General features: G+C 39.0%; 1 protein-coding gene across 1 annotated transcript; it reads left to right on the top strand.

The window, feature by feature from the left end:
- The first annotated feature begins 2,468 nt into the window (after nt 1-2,468).
- Nucleotides 2,469-5,527, top strand: LOC110944068 (GPN-loop GTPase 3). Its single transcript, XM_022185789.2, has 8 exons — nt 2,469-2,495; nt 3,519-3,706; nt 3,865-3,950; nt 4,396-4,499; nt 4,773-4,903; nt 4,986-5,079; nt 5,163-5,218; nt 5,359-5,527. The coding sequence occupies exons 1-8, from the start codon at nt 2,469-2,471 to the stop codon at nt 5,459-5,461; spliced, it is 789 nt and encodes a 262-aa protein (XP_022041481.1). The 3' UTR covers nt 5,462-5,527.
- Nucleotides 5,528-17,129: the final 11,602 nt, after the last annotated feature.

Here is a 17,129-nt window from a genome sequence, read left to right as displayed (position 1 = left end):
CAGAGCCACGGTGACAACCCTTCCATGCCAACACTGTCAAGATGAAGAAACCAGACTGCAAAAGAGAAATCATCGGACAAAATTGTGTTATTACTGTCATCGTCCAGGCCACTTCATATACGACTGCAAATCAAAGGAAAATGATGAAAACACACAACTTGTCTCTCAAGCGGTAAATGCAGGGATACGAAAACAAAGGGAATCTGTAGAAGAAAGGAACGAGATGATAGTGACAGGATCAGAGGGCGGTACATGGGGAGACATATGGTATGTTAGTCTTTCATTTACACAACACTATGCCGGTAATCTAAATGTTTTCAAGCGTATAAAACATTTAGTGGGGGTTGAAACCAACTCGGGGGAAAACGATTTCCTGTTTATGCGGGGCATAGGGGTTGTAGAAGTCAAGTCCAATAATGAAAGGTTGTTGATTCAGGGTGTCTTATACACACCGGAATTAGATAGAAACGTACTCAGTCTAAATCAGTTAACAATGCAAGGATTTACGGTTAAAAAGGATGGAGATACTTGCAAAATATTTCCTATGTTCTCATCTCCTATCAATAACACTGTAAACGAAATAACGGGGCTGTCGAAGGAAGATGAATTAGGCCTAAAAGAAAAACAAAAGGTGATAAGGTTGAATGATGTAAATGAAAAATACAAAGAGGAATACCTTAATTCCTATTTTGAAGATTTACACGTTTCCTCCGATGAAACGGATTGGAGTGTGATGATTATAAGGGCTTTGGAATTCAATGATTTCAAAGATTGTGTAAATCTGTTAAATATGTTAGAGGATGGCAAGTTTGTGTTCCATTACAAGTATGAACTAGAAAAGAAGTTCGACGAAATGGTGTCTTGGTTTGTTATAACTTTCCTGGGTATAACCACAAGGCCAATGCCACCGGTGATGACCGAGAACAGAAAAGTAGACTTGCTGAGTCTGTACATGATTGTGGAACGGGATGGTGGTTATAACAGTGTAACCGAAGATAATCTCTGGCCGATTATCGCTAAAGACATGGGCTTTGAATACAAGGATGGTGAATACATGCGGACCGTTTATGCCATGTATTTAGATATCCTAGTATATTATTACAAGTTTAAAGACGTGCAAACAAGAGCCAACAACTCAGAAAGAATGAAGGGAAGGGAAGATGTACCTGAATGCAGTCTCGGAAGGAGCACAAGTGCTGAAGAAATCAAGGAGGTAACTGGAATGGAATCCTATGCGCTGTATGCTGAAAACAGTTGGGAAGGAGCATGGAATGCACACAAGAAAAGAAGAAAATTCAACTTTGATCATGCAAGAAAAGCTGTTGAAGAAGCAAATGCAAGTGTTCTTAAGGGTGTTACCAAACGTAATTAAGTTTAGGGGGAAGTATTAGAAGAAACGATTAAACTTAATTTATGATATGTATATGTACTTATATTCGTATTAGCTAGAACTCGGATCATAATGATAAGTTATGGTGGGTATAATAAGCGGGTATATTCGAAACTGCCTATGACAGTTTTCCCGCCTCAATTAACCGCCATAATTTGCTAAGTATATAAATGTAAGGACCGGCAACATTAACCGGCACCAAGACATTCAATCTTTCCGATAATTGTTTGTCCATTCATTCGTTATTGTTTGTTCAAGTATGTCAAGTATGTCCGCTGTCAACAAGCGTTTACATCATCAGAATGATGATGATGATCTGATTAAACAAAGTTCAACCCCAACACAACCCTCTGAGTAATACCCGGACATTCTTATTGTCCGAAAAGGTATCTAGTGGTCTCAGGCAGAAAGGCACATGCCTCGTATGAAGAGTTCCATTCATATAAGCAAGAGAGAAGATCACCACGAACAAGAAACTGAGAAAAGTCTTTAAAGGACACTGAATTCTAACATTCAATTCTGAGATCTCAACTATAACGCCGGAGCTTGGTCACGGATCCTCCCCCCCTCCCCCCGGGCTTTCTGTGACGAGGCTAACGGTGTTCTCTTTTGTAGGTTGGTGAACGCTAGTGAATCCCCGACAACAGACACATAATCCGTTCATTTGGGATTCGACAAAAGCAAGGTTGAATACTCGAAGACACACTACTATGTATAAAGGAGTTAAAGGCCTAGTGTTTGTATGGTTAAATGTTTCAATGTTGTCCAAGTACATGCCAACATAGGGCCGTTTCTGAAAATCACAAAAAAAAAAAAAAAGATAACAATAATAATTTGGCCCTCTGCGAGATAAAAAAATTTGGTTCATAAATTCAGACCCTTTAAGATTTTTTTTAAAACATACAAAATTTTTTTAAGATATATATATTGGGCCCTATTTCGATTTGGGCCCAAAGTGATCGCCCACCCGGCACATGCTCTGGGCCAGCCCTGTGCCAACATACGTATCATCTCACAATTGAAGACTTCAAATGTTGTCCCCATTGAAAAATAGAAAAATGCATCAATATGAGTATAGATGGAAGAACAACATAATGCTGAACATGTATTTATTTTTACAGCCTGTGTATGTCGCTCTCGTTCATTTTTATCTATCTTATGTTTCTTTGTAAAGATGTGGTGACGAATCTAGGAATTTAAAAAAAAAAGTTTTTAGAGATGGGTTTCTTCTCGTGGATGTCCAGCCCCAAGCCTTATAATCCGCCCATGACATGATGTATCACTTTTTGAATGCCTATTTACAAGTGATTTCGCACCTTATTTCGATCATGTAAAGCCAAAGCATTTACTTAGGTAGACAATGTTCTGTTTATCTTAATAACAAAACGATTATAGCGTAGAATGTAGATTGGAGGGTTTTATTATTCTTGCGAAATTCATTTAAAAGATCTTATTTGAAGTAAGTTAACATAAAATAGAGAAGAAGGGAAACAAACAGTGGATCTTAATCCAAATAAAAAAAGAATATTGGTTTTTAATAATTAAAGTATATTATTCGAAGGTTACCAATTCGGACCCGTTTTAACCCGATAAGATTGTCCTTTGATGTACAATCACCTTTAAAAAAACATTTTTTTTACCAACCCGACCCGACCCGAAACCCGTTCTGACCCGAAACCGCTCTGACCCGAACCTGTTCCGACCCGAACCCGTTTTGACCCGAACCAAAACAACCCTTTTTTACTTGACCCGTTTCGACCTCAACCCGTTTCGACCCATGAACCGACCCGACCCGTTTGCCAGGTCTATTGAGTATTTAGGATTACTCAACTCAGGAACCTTGTTTGGGGTAATATTGGTATTAATCTGGAGTATCTTGGGAGCTGTGCTTGATCGAAGATCCAGGAAGTGAAACCCTAATTTAGGGTTTGCTTTTTGAACATCTTCTGTGAATCTTGGAGTTAATTCCAGAGCAAACTAACTAGTATCTCTTAGTGGTTTTCTTTCGATCTGTAGCTTCTAACCCTAGAAGGTTACAGCTCTGATCTTCTTTGGAGTTATACGCTTACTATGAGATTGTTCCCTCTCTCTTTTTATTTTTCTGTTACATTGCATTAAGTGTGTCTAGGCATTCATTGTTGCCGGGCTAGTTGGACCGGTGGTTGATCGAGTCTTGGTGCTGTTTGACACCGATATTTTACTAAGGGACCGATATATCACCGATATAACCGATATATCACCGATATTTATATCTTTGGATGATGTTATGGAAGAGCTTGGACTTGGTCCAAACGGCGGTCTTTTGTATTGCATGGAGTATCCTTCCCACTTGTTTTCACTGTGTTTTATTTTAAAAAATATTTTTTGAGGCTGCGATTTTGACTCGTTTATCATTATATGGGTCAACTTAGGTTATATTTATAATTTATCTCGGGTAAACTACAATTTTGAACTCCTTAAATCTCACTAATTAGACATCTTGAAGAAAATCTGGACGAGTGGTTAAACGAAGAGCTGGAAAATTTCATGGAAGATGATTATCTAGTATTTGACTGCCCGGGTATCGCTTAGAGGACCCGGGGTGGGAGATTTGATCACGCGTTATAAGATTTCAACGCCGTTATACACGGCCGCCCCCCCTACACATCACGCGTTAATAAGAAAACGCGTTAAACGTATAACGCGTTGAACTTGATCAATGAATGTGTATTAACTTATACATTGGGTATTAATACTTGTACATTGGAATCCCATCACTAGTGATACCACCCTCCTACATTTCTATCACTAGTGATAGAATATTGGTTGTACACATGGCATGACTTGATTGGATAGTGGGAGTGATAGATTCTATCACTAGTAAACCACCCCTAGTCCCCTTAATATGGCTTTTATATTAGCAACAAACCATATTTAAATCTATAGAAATTAACAAAGGAAACATTAACAACGATACGGATATGTATAATATTAGTATTTTTATTTTAAATTGTTACATTTTACAGGTCAGATAGAACTCTTTTCTCATGTTCCGGTTCTTAAAAATTTTGTTGAGCATTTGCAGCGTAAGAATTTCAATGTTTGTGCTGTCTACTTGCTTGATTCTCAGGTTTGTACTTGCTTTTGTTTTTTTATTTATTCATAATTCATTGGTACCCGTTTCCTTTTAATGGGTCAAATCGGGTTATGGGTTATCTCCAACGGGTCAAAACATATAAAATCAATAAATAAAGTTAGCTTAAAAGGAAAAGCGTTAAATGTGACCTAGTTGCCCAAGTGTATTTACAATGCATAAAACCTCAAAAACCATTCATTAATAAATCTTGATTATCATTAAAATAATATGATTTTGCTTATCACTCGTTAACTATTTGTACTCTAGTTTATTACGGATGTGACGAAGTTTATTAGTGGTTGTATGGCTTCACTCTCCGCAATGGTTCAACTTGAATTACCTCATGTTAACATCCTCTCGAAAATGGACCTCGTGACTCGAAAAAGAGACATCGAAGAGTTAGTTAGTTTCTATCTTAATTACAATATTATTTTATTATATTTCAGTTGTAATCAAACTAACTTCTCATTTATATATTAGTTACTTGAACCCAGAGCCTCAGACTCTGCTGGCAGAACTGAATCAGCGCATGGGTCCTCAATTTCAAAAGCTTAATAAAGCCTTAATCGAATTGGTGAGTTCTAAATTCTCCGTTTTATAAAATAATAAACACGTATTTGAATTTTAATATAATCGCAAACTTTTATGGTGTTCCAGGTGGATCAGTATAGCATGGTGAGTTTTGTGCCACTTGATTTAAGGAAAGAAAGCAGGTAAATTATCATATACTTAATAATCTTTATAGCATGTGAGCTTGCAGTTTTGTATCTCTTTATATAGTTATTAGTTATTTTAATTCTATTTAATATATTGGTTATTAAATTAGTGTGGCCTTTCTTTAACTTGTTTACAGCATACAATATGTTCTTTCACAAATTGACAACTGCATTCAATTCGGAGAAGATGCTGATGTGAAGATTAAGGATTTTGACGAAGATGAAGAAGATCAGGACTAGAATGCGTGTCATCTTTTAAGGTTCATCACAACTGATTCGTGTCCTTTTGGCATAATTGAATGATGTCTATACTTACCAGTAATATGACCGATTTGTGTAGCATTTTTCTGACAACACGCAATTAGAGTTTTTTTTTTTGGGTAAGGGGTTACCCCGGTGATTCTATATATTGATCATTTATGATTGGGTTTAAATGCTCTAATCTCCCGTTACAAGCTAATGACTACAATTTTGTTATTGTAGTTGACAAAGTTCGTACTATAGTCCCCTACTTTGAATCGTTTACAAGTATGACCTCTATACGCTAATCCCTTGTTATAAGCTAACAATTACAAGCGAATGACTACAATTATTGCTATCGTACTTGACGAAGTTCATACTACAGTCCTACTTTGAAATATTTACAAGAATGAACCCTCGTACTTTCATCTATCAGTAACTACCATAACAAACCATAAGTATACGGTAGTGTGGTTTGAGTTTTAAGTTTGGTTGAGTGGGTTCACTTCTGGTTGTAAAAGACGTCGAAGCCGATATATTCTTGTTGATTTGGTACGCTTTAGTTTTGGTTATTTGGTTTTGTTCGTCTGGATTGAACCTTGGTTCAACAAATTTATAGGATCCGAAAGATTAAAACATGAGTGGCACTCACAACGCTCTCTTATGTGAAACGAGGCTAAAAATAACCTTTTGATAGATAATCAGCATCATCATCATAATCGGTAGATCCCACCCATAGCAAAGCTAAGTTAGGGTCTGAGAAGGGTTAGATATAGACAGCCTTACCTCTACCCCGTATAAATAGAGAGGCTGCTTCTAGTGAGTGTACAAAAACTACTTAATTTTGTAACCTTAAAGTGTACAAAAACTAGTTAATTTTTTGGATGTGCTATACATCTATTTTCATGTCAAATATTTATAAACGGGTATGAGATTAGATTAGTCATAACGTACCCAAATGTGCGAGAGCTTAATCGAAATGCGGTAAAGAGGTTTCTATCAGTGTTGTAAAAATCGCGATTAGGCGGCGACTAGTCAATGATTAATCGCTAGTCGGCCAGTAACTGAGTAATTTTTCGTTAATCAGTCCATTAATCGCTAGTCGGGCCTAGTCGGACCTAGTCGGCCAGCCAAAAATCGGTGATTCCTACCAGATTCCGGCAAAAAGCCTGTATATTCCCGTCAAAACCTCTAAATTCCGGCCAGTTTTCAACCAAAACATGTAAATTCCAAAGCATTTACTTAGGTAGACAATGTTCTGTTTATCTTAATAACAAAACGATTATAGTGTAGATTGGAGGATTTTGCAAAAATTCTTCCTATCAATTATTATAAAGGGATATTGGATTTAAATATCCCCAACTTTCACCAATTGGATGATACCACCCCCAACTTTAAATTTGTACCATACCACTCCCAACTTTCAACTTATTGACCGATACCACTCCCATGACTTTCCATGATTCCAAATTTCTTATTCAAACAACATACCGTAAGACTTTTGAAGCCGTGTTGTACATGATGTGTGTGAGTTTACAAGACCCCGTTGATTTTGTTTACATTATAATCAACTAATTTCACACATGTATCATTTCGTCGTTTCTATTCCTATCAAACGCAATAGTCAAAATTGCCGTCGTGTGAGTCATGACATATCCATAGATTGGATGGCATCGACGTACCAGGATACTTCCTACGTTATGTTTCAAATTGTATTTTTATAGTAATCGACACACATACAACTTAGTTATTTTTTTTACCAAAAAAATGTAAATTTTAATTTAATGTTTTTTCTTTCTTCAAAGGGTTAATGGATTTAAACATCCCCAACTATTGCCATTTGGCCGCTGGCACTCTCAACTTTGACTTTGACTTTGGCTCACACCACTCCCAACTTAACACTTAGGTTGCTGTGTCACTCCGTCGTTAAATAAACACTAACTGGGTTAGTTCTTTTGCTGACGTGGCATGCTGATGGATCCAAATTTGCTAACGTGGCACGGTGATGGATCCAAAAAACTATAAAATGGGACTAACAAGACTCGAACCCGCGTCCGTATAACCAAGAACCCATTAAATACACACTGACCACTTGAGCTAACTATGATTTGATGATGTATTGTATTTTGTGATATACATATATCGTGAAACGTTATAAGATTTATTATAAATACCCACACACAGATTCAGCAACCCATTTATCATCATCATTCCCAACCAAGACCTAATCAATCTACACATTCAAATCACCAAAATCTGGTACACCCCAACCGATGGCGGAATCATCGGGGCGCGGCACTGAGCGAAACAGATTGTCCAGAAGTTTCCATAAAAATTATCATTACTATTCAATTTAAAGTAACATGTCCCATACCATGTCTCAAACAGTAACAAATTATTACAGACAAAACCTAGGCAAATAATTCTGTTCCGACAACTCAGATTTAAATATAGCAATTGTTTATCTGCTTCTAGAGACCCTTGATTCAATTACTACAGACAACTATTTGTTGGACTGTAGAGCTTTATTCTAGCCTCGCTTTCCTAGCAGATAAGCATCCTAATTACCTGTCACATACGTTAAAATAAAAGTCAATACACATAGTGTAAAGGCGAGTATACAAGTTTGATGATAGCATATAGAGTTCGAAATAGTTTACACATAACCAGCACGTACACAGCGGAAAACGAAGCATGTTAATTATCGACATGGATCTATCGATACCAATGACTGCGGGTTGACTGCCCGAGGCAGTTCGTAATACATGATCACCACTGTAATCCATGCAAATAATTGTCCTTAACAACCCCCGCATGACCGGGTGCTGAGTCCAAACTATAGTACTATCGTCATTAAGGCAGGTAGACAACATTCCAAGCGTAAACATAACAAACAAGCATTCATTAAGTCACGTGTAACATGCGGTAACGGTTAGCGTTTTAAAAGTATTGCGTAGTGTGTTCGATGTGTTTAGTATAAGTAACGTAGGTAACACCCAAAAGTGCATAAAGCAAAAAGGGATCGAGTATACTCACTGCGGTTGATGGATTGAAGGGAGCACTTGAGAGTAAGGTTAGCCTGAACAGTTCGATAGTATAACGATAAGCAATGCGTAAAACGGAAACAAGTGTCGATGGATCGGACAGATGGTCGATCGGATGGCTGACCGTTCGGTTGGCAGTCCGTTCGGACAGTTGTCCAGTCGGACGGGAGTCCGATCGGATGGCTGTTCGAGTGGATTGTTTATTCCTTTGAGTAGGATGTGTTTGTGTATGGTGGTTGACTTTTGAAGTTTTTGTTGTAGCATTTGAAAACCTTGAAGTATCTTTGCCTTTCAGGTCGGTCGATCGGACAATCGTTCGATCGGTCGTCAACCAGATCGGTTGGTACTTCAGTGAAGAACATGTCTTCAGCAAGAGGTCACTCGATCGGACAGTAGTTCGATCGGGTGGCATTTCCGTGCATCGAACATGTTGAAAAATCGATTAAGTATTTAAAGTCAAGTATCTCATGATTCGAAGAGTAATCCGATCGGATGGCAGTCCGATCGGACAGCAGTTCGTTCAATACTCAATCTTCAAGATAGGCTGGTTAAGTGTGGGACCCATGTGCTAGCCGATCGGCTGGCCAGTCGTTCAGCTGTCTGTCCGTTTGGACAGCAGTCTGATCGGACAGTGCCTTGTCCTGGTCGGCCTGTTCGTCTAACAATTGGTTGTTTTGATTGTTTGTCGTTTTAGCGAGGTATTTGAGAACGAGTCAAACAACTGAACCTCGTCACTACTTGGTCATCCTGTTCGGACAGGAATCACCCAAATCCGTCTAGCGAACGTTTCGGAACGGTGTTTCATGTTTAACCCGAAATCGGTGAACCTCGTGGTTAGAATCCGGATCTTAGGCCACACAACCACCGGAATGATTAGTAAGTTGGCACAAGCTCTGTTTCTACTGATTTTGAAGACATTGAGTCTAAAAGAGTTGAAAGAAGGTCGGAAATCCATCTGTCAATCTCTTTCACCGTGAATATGGTTAGATCTGTGAAAGATCTTTGTTTGTTTATGTGGAACTCGGTTAGATCCAAGTTATTCTTGGTGGATTGAGGCCAAAACATGAAGTTCTTCAAGAACACCATGATGACATCATCTTAGAACACTTGAATCTTGATGATTTCACGGTTAAAAGTTAAGATTTAAAAGATAGAAAGGTGTAGGAGTGCGTGTAGATCAAGAAAGTACAAGATTTATGACAAGATCTTACCGGAATCGCGAGAAATCCGGGAAAAGGTGGAGAGCACGAGCTGGTCGGTCAGAGGGTTTCCAAAAGTGGAAAGGATGACGAGCTGGTCCATTCGGACAGCAGTCCGATCGGCTGGCTGTTCGATCGGCTGGTAGCCTGATCGATCAGCTGCCTGATTCGAGTGTTCGGTGCGATGATTTTTGATATTACGATTTCGATTGCGAGTGATGCGAATACGATAGAGTTTCCTATTCAAATTACTTTTTAATCCCAACTATTCATATCGAGCACTATCCTTTCTCCACTAATTATCATGATTCGATTTCGATTGAGTTCGATTGCGATTCGGTTGATTGCCACATATAACCTAAATAAACACGCACAAGTAACACATAAGGCACACACACACGTATAACAGTAACCCAAAATGCGTATATTCGAGTTTGCGAGCGCGATGATTAGATTAGTTCGATTTTCACTTAATTAAATTTATCGCATTGTTACTTCCTATTATTCACAGTCGTAAAGAGGTTCGTATTGAGAAATATACTTCGATTACTTCGATTGTAATTAATTAATCCACATAATACAACTAACGTAAAAACATAAAATAGACTAACTACAATCAAAGAAGTCCAAAACAGGGATTGAGCAAGGAGAGACAAATTGCAATTAGCGATCTTTTCCTCCTTTGACTTTGACTTTCGAAACACTAGGGTGTTACAAAATCCAACACTCTTAAATGCACACAAACCTGATTCCAACAACCCAAACCCCCTCTACTCTCTCGATTTTGTCCGGCGACCAAAGTGACACTGGTGCCCCTCCCACTCCGGCGGTCGCACATCAACCCTCACACCCTCACTCAACCCTCTCTCTCTAATTCAGGTCCGGTGACCCGACCGACGACCTCTGTTTCTCCGGTCAAGCACACACCACAGAACCACTCCTCCGGCGAAGATTACCGGCGCCGCCGCTGGTGATGTTGTTGAAGATGAGGTGAAGACGATGACGTTTGTGAAGGCAACCACCGAACTCCCAGGTAAGCCCCTCTGTTCACTCTTTCTTTTAGATCTTGTTGATCCACGCATGTTCCGGCCGTTTTGTTTGTTCAGGAAGTAGCCGGGGGGGGGGGGGTTGATGGCGACGGTGATTGGTTTGGTTTTAGGAGGGTTGGGCTGTGATGGTGAGCCAGGTGGTGGTGGATACAGACGACAGAGACAAGCTCCGGCCGTCGGAAAACAGCGGCAACGGTGGTGAGGGGGTGGCTCAGTTTTGGAATGGAGCTTGGTTCAGTTTTGATACGCGCTGTTAGGCCCTAAAGTGTGAGACTGACACATCAAATTAACACAACGGGTTATGGTTACGAACTGGGCTTTACCGGGTTAGTTTATATTAGGATGTGGACCTTTATAGGTCACTTGGGCTAGCTTTAGGCCATGTGGGCCAAGCAAGCCCAAGGGGAGCCCATGTAGGGAAATGGGCTTGCCTAGGTATATAAACAAGTTTTCAACTTGTATTAGGTTTTGAACTTACAGAATTCCTAGAGAGAGCTAGAGGAATGCGATTGTTTGTAAGCACTTGTACTAGACGGTTTTGCTAGTTGATAGTAATAGAATCGTGTGCAAGCGTTTAAAGGTGATTCGTTGTGTTCTTCGTTTCTCATATTTTTCGGTTTTCTTGAATTATCTTGTGATTGGAATATTGGATTCCGCACTTTCACAAGATTAGGTTTGATATCATTGAAAGATCCGTTTCACGGGACTTACAAGTGGTATCAGAGCCATTAGAACCTGTTTCTAGGCTCGGTTTGATATCAAATATTCAAGATTTGAAATTTTTATTCTTCGCGTTCTTCGTAGTGTTCATCCGAATTTTATTGAAAATTCCTTTGTTTTGGTGATTTTGATCTTTTGAAAGGTGTTAACAGATTGTTCCAAAATTTTAAAATTTTCGAAATTATCCTTAAAAGATTTGATAAAATCAAAAATTGATTTAAGAAACCAAAAATCTCGGGATTTCATCTCTTTTAAGTGTTGAAAATTTTTGAAAAGGTTTCCTTTTTAATTCACGGTTGTTGTCATCCAGCTTACAATCACATTCCAATCCTCAACAAAGGTCTCGAGTCATATTTATCATATCCAAGGTCTCGAGTCACTCTCTGAGTCACAACTGTTTCTGTGGTCTCGAGTCATACATAATAGCTACAACGGTCTCGAGTCCCATCTTCTTCATAGGTCTCGAGTCTCATCTCTGCGGTCTCGACTCATCGTGTTCTTCGATTCCGAGTTGCAACCATCATCATCATCACAGTATCGAGTCAATCTGGTTTCCATATTGAGGTCTCGAGTCATCTCTCCGATTCCGATAGTTCACCGTCCGTCTTTGTTCACCATCTCCGATCATACTCATCATCACCTTCGCAGCTTTAACGAAAACTCGACATCGTTCCGACTCGCAACCGCTCTCAAGATCTCGACTCATCATTGGTCTCGACTCATCACGGTTTCGACTCATCTTGGTCTGGAGTTGTCACGAGTCGCAACCGGGTTACATCACCACCACTGTTACCTCCTGTTTCCATCATTCAAACTTCACCACTCGTCATATCTCCATCTCCGACGATTCGATCATCTCCGGCGACCACCACCTTCACCACTCTTCAACCGTCGTAATCACCATCAACCACCTCCACAATCATCGTTCAGCATCTCCGCTATCATCTTTCACTGTCCGACTCGCAAACACGGTTCCGAATCCGACATCTTCTGAGTCGCAACAAGTCACTCCGGTGAAAACCTGCAACCATCTCTCTACGATTCCGGGTCCGATCACCATTGTCAACACATCCCATCATTCATCTCCGGTCATCTTCTTCGTCGTCGTCTCTAATCCACTCATCACCGTCATCATCCTTCTCCGGTAGTCACCACCTGCAACGGTGATCTTGTTTTGAAAATTATAGTGGCGGCTTAAGATTGAAATTAGGGTTGCTGTTTGTTGTTTGGACGAAGAAGACGTCAGACGTTACATCTTGATATTTAGGTTTCATTTTATATATATTAATATTAATCATTAGGTTTAATAATATTAATAATAATATTATAATCATTTTACAATCATTCTTCTATATATTAAAATTCTTCTATATAAAATGAACAGTAAACAAAAATAGATATATATAAATAAAAATAGAAAATGAATAGCAATATTACTAAGGAATGAGCTGGTATCAGGTACCGGTATCAAATTTATTAAACCGAGTGTATTTTCGGTACCGGTTTGGCACCGGTATTCATCGGTTTTTGCCCTCAAATACCGGTGCCGTACCAGTACCGGTACCCGTACCGAGCCGTACCGTACTAGGTATATTCGGTACCGGTACCCACTTTTGGGGATTTGGGTAACGGTATTTTCCGTACCGGTTGGTACCGAGCTCATCAAATCATGTAGCAACGTAGCAATGCAAGTAATTGCACCGTTTAGATTACTTTTCATACACACAGTAAGTAAACTGTATTTCGTTTGAATGAGGTTTTATATACACAACTTATTTTGCTTTATTTTTTTGTCTTTTTCTGTAATGAATGAATTGTAGCATGTAAAATTAACTTGGATATTTAGATTATTGATGAGCAAATCGTAAACCGGTATCTTATCGGTACCAAATTTACTATACCAAATCATTTTTGGTACCAATTTGGTACCCACCTTTTGGCGTTTTCAGAATCGTTACTTTCGGTTCGACACTGGTCTAGCACCATACCTGTATTTATTGATTTTTACCTTCAAATACCATACCGTATTGTACCAAGCATTTTCGGTGCCGGTACCTAATTTCGATGATTTTCCGGATCGGTACTTTCGGTACCGTTACCGGTACTGAGCTCATCCATATTTTAACGTGTTAGCACCGTAATAACTGAACTGAAAACAACCGAATTTCCAATGTGTAGGACGTGTGGGTCCTATTATTATATATTAGGTTATTTAAAATCGTTTTCTTTAGGACGGAGTGACTATCCTTTTTACGACATTTTTATTTATGTTTTTATTCAGTATCTGCTTGCCGTTACTGACATGCGTTTTGCAGTCATTGGATCCCCGCCGCAACGCGCGGACGAAAAATCAACTAGTTACCTAATAATAATAATAATAATAATAATAATAATAATAATAGTTTTGTTATATTATTTAATTAATTAATTAAAAAAAGGGAGTTTATTTTATAATTTAAAAAAAAAAGGTTTGTTTGTTCGTGATAACGGTTTTGACAGATTTTTGAGGCGCGGTTCAGAAAACGGGCTCATTTGATCGCGTGCAAAGTATTTGAGTTAGAGAGTACACGGGTTCTCGTTTGGTTGGTGTTTTGAGGAGAAGAACAAAAGTATCAACCACCCACTGAAATTATGGCATTCATGTTTCACAAACCAGTGGCTCAAGAAATTACCAGAGAAGAGATACTTTCTGTCTTTTGCACTCCTGAATGTAGAGAAAGGGTTGAGGCATATCATTTACACAACGCTGAGCTAATACAAGATTATCAAGACATAAAAAATAAAAATTTTACTTTATCAAAGAATGAAAAGCTTTATAAAGATAAAATTGAAGCTCAGCGGAAAGACATCATCAAACTTAAGGATGATGTAAGTGTAAAAACAGCCCATTTCTTAGAGGCACAGGAGAAGGTATGCATTTTGATCAAAGAACTGGAAGATATCAGAGAAAGATATCAAATTAATGAACTTAACATTAAAAAGTATGATTCTTCCAGTAAATTGGTCAAAAATCTATGTGATCAGCAACTCGCATACAAGAAAAAGAAAGGGCGTGGTTTGGGTTACAATCAGACCCCTCCTCCATATAATGATAATTATACTTATCTGCCAATGACTGAGGAGGAGATGATGAATGAGAGTAAAATGACTTATGGTTCCAAAAACAACAAGTCGTCTTCTCATGACAGACAAGTTGAGAAACAGAAGTCTACTCCATTAAATTTTGTTTCCAAAGGCTCAATTGATCCTAACGTTTCGTCTTCGTGTGCAGATGATATTTCTGAAGTAAAGTGTGGAGATGTTCATGGGAGTGAACCAGTCGTTATTTCAAATATTTCTGAACCTTATTTTGAACCTTATTCTGAACAAACTGAATCTGACATTGCTTTTAGTCGTTCTTTATTTGCATCGTTTTCTGCTTATGTTTCGTCTTGTGAGCCTGTTGTTTTGGGCAAAACTGATAATGTTTGTGTTGATAATTTGAACAATAAGTGTGGTGATGTTTGTTTTTCAGCTAATGTGTGTGATTCTAATGTTTCTAACGTTTCAGTTAATGACAGTGTTACAGGTGAGGTCCCTCAGGACACATTCAGTGAAACCACTGAAACTCCTTCTCAAGAAAATCAAGAGTATCCTGATTCTTCTTTTGAATCAGTCTTAGTGGACGTCCCTAATGTTGAATCTAGTGGGACTCCATTGGAAACCGTAGCTGAAAGGAAATCTCAATTAGATTCACATGATACATGTGTTGATGAAACTTCTGCATCTTTAGAAGTTAAATCTGAACCAGATTTTGAAAAAGAAGATGTGGTCACTATAAATGAACAGTCACTAGAAAATGTCTCTGAAAAAGAAGTTAAAACAGAAACTGAATCGTCTTCTAAATGTCAAATGGTCCATGATCTACCAATCAAAGACTTCATGTTGGTAGAAAAGTGTGTTGCTTGCGCAAAAGGAAACGCTCATCGAAAGCCTCAAAAGTCCAAGTCTACACCTTCGACAAAAGTCGTGCTTGAATTAATACACATTGATCTTTTTGGTCCTGTAAATGTGGTGAGCATTGACAAGAAGGCGTATTATCTTGTGATCGTAGATGACTACTCTCGTTACACATGGGTATACTTTCTTAGTCACAAGAACGAGGCTGCGAGTTTGATCAAACAATTTGTTACTCTAGTTGAAAATCAAGCTACTACAAGGGTGAAAGCAATTCGATCAGACAATGGGACAGAATTCAAGAATATCACCTTAGATACATTCTGTGCAGAAAAGGGAATCGAACGACAGTACAGTGCACCACGAACTCCACAACAAAATGGAGTGGCTGAGAGACGAAATCGTACTCTTATAGAGGCGGCACGAACCATGCTGGCCGACTCAAAGCTTCCTAGTTTCTTCTGGGCCGAAGCAGTTAGCACGACTTGTTACATCCAGAATCATGCTTTAGTAAACAAATGTCATATGAAAACTCCTTACGAGATTCTGGAAGGACGTAAACCCTCGGTCTCACACTTCCGTAACTTTGGTTGTCCGTGTGTCTTGTTGCTCATGGACACTAATGGGAAGTTTGAGGTCAAAGGGGACGAATGTTTCTTTATTGGATACGCTAAAGGATCCTCCTATAGAGTGTACAATAAAGTAACTAAGAAAATCGTTGAGTCGTGCAACATTGAATGGCTCGAAGAAAATACTACGGACGCTAGAGTTGGTCCAGATTGGCTATATGATTATGCTGATTTGTTCAAATCCTTTAACATTTTGTCTAGTGTTTCCCTGATGCAGGTGTGTCAACTCCAAAACAACCAGTTTCGTTTGGTGATACAGAAGAAGAGTAACATGATGAAGCGAGCTCGCTAAATCATACATCGTTGGTACAGAAGAACTCAGAAAAGGCACATGGAACACAAGCAAAGCAATCAAAGCAATCTAAACCCATCAGATTAGCTACTGCTGCTGGATCTCAGAATCTCCATACATTGAAACGACAGACATGTTTCAACTGTGGAATTCCTGGACACATTGCTAGAAATTGTGTTCATCGTCCAAAAGTGCAACAAAAAACCAACACTCACTCTTGTGCTGGTGTTTGTGAGCCGGTTCACAACACGCAAAAGGAGCCAAAACGAGCAGATCAAAATCGAGGATATGGGAAGTCTGCTCATCAAGGACAAGGCAACAATAATCCTCACAAGGCTCGTGACAAGGTGAATGAACGATCCAATCAAGGAGAAAAGACGAAGAATGGTGCTCATAGCAAAAGGAGTTATGCAAACAGCAAATACAAGCACCCAAATTCGTCTACGTCTAAGAGTAAAGTGCAGGCGCATCCAACACAAAAAGGACCGGTTCGTCCTTCAGGACCTGCTAGAGCAAATCAAGCTGCTCAAAACGTCTTTCCGATAAAAAGACAGACTTGCTACAACTGTGGCATTGCGGGTCACATTGCTCGGAACTGCACAAATCGTCCCTACGTACCCTATTATATGCAAAATCAGAGGGTTACACCAAAGGATAACTACCATTCTAAGCCAATGAAGGTTTCTTCACCTAAGGCAATGAAGAATGTGAATCCGAAGGTTAAACCTTCTGTTGGGGATTGGAACGCTGCTAAAAACAAACGCAAGGCTGTTCAAGAACAAAAACGTTTTTCTAAAAC

The sequence above is a fragment of the Helianthus annuus genome, chromosome 5, assembly GCF_002127325.2.
Source record: "Helianthus annuus cultivar XRQ/B chromosome 5, HanXRQr2.0-SUNRISE, whole genome shotgun sequence".
In the NCBI taxonomy this organism is placed as follows: Eukaryota; Viridiplantae; Streptophyta; class Magnoliopsida; order Asterales; family Asteraceae; genus Helianthus; species Helianthus annuus.
This window is presented reverse-complemented; position numbering and strand designations above follow the sequence as displayed.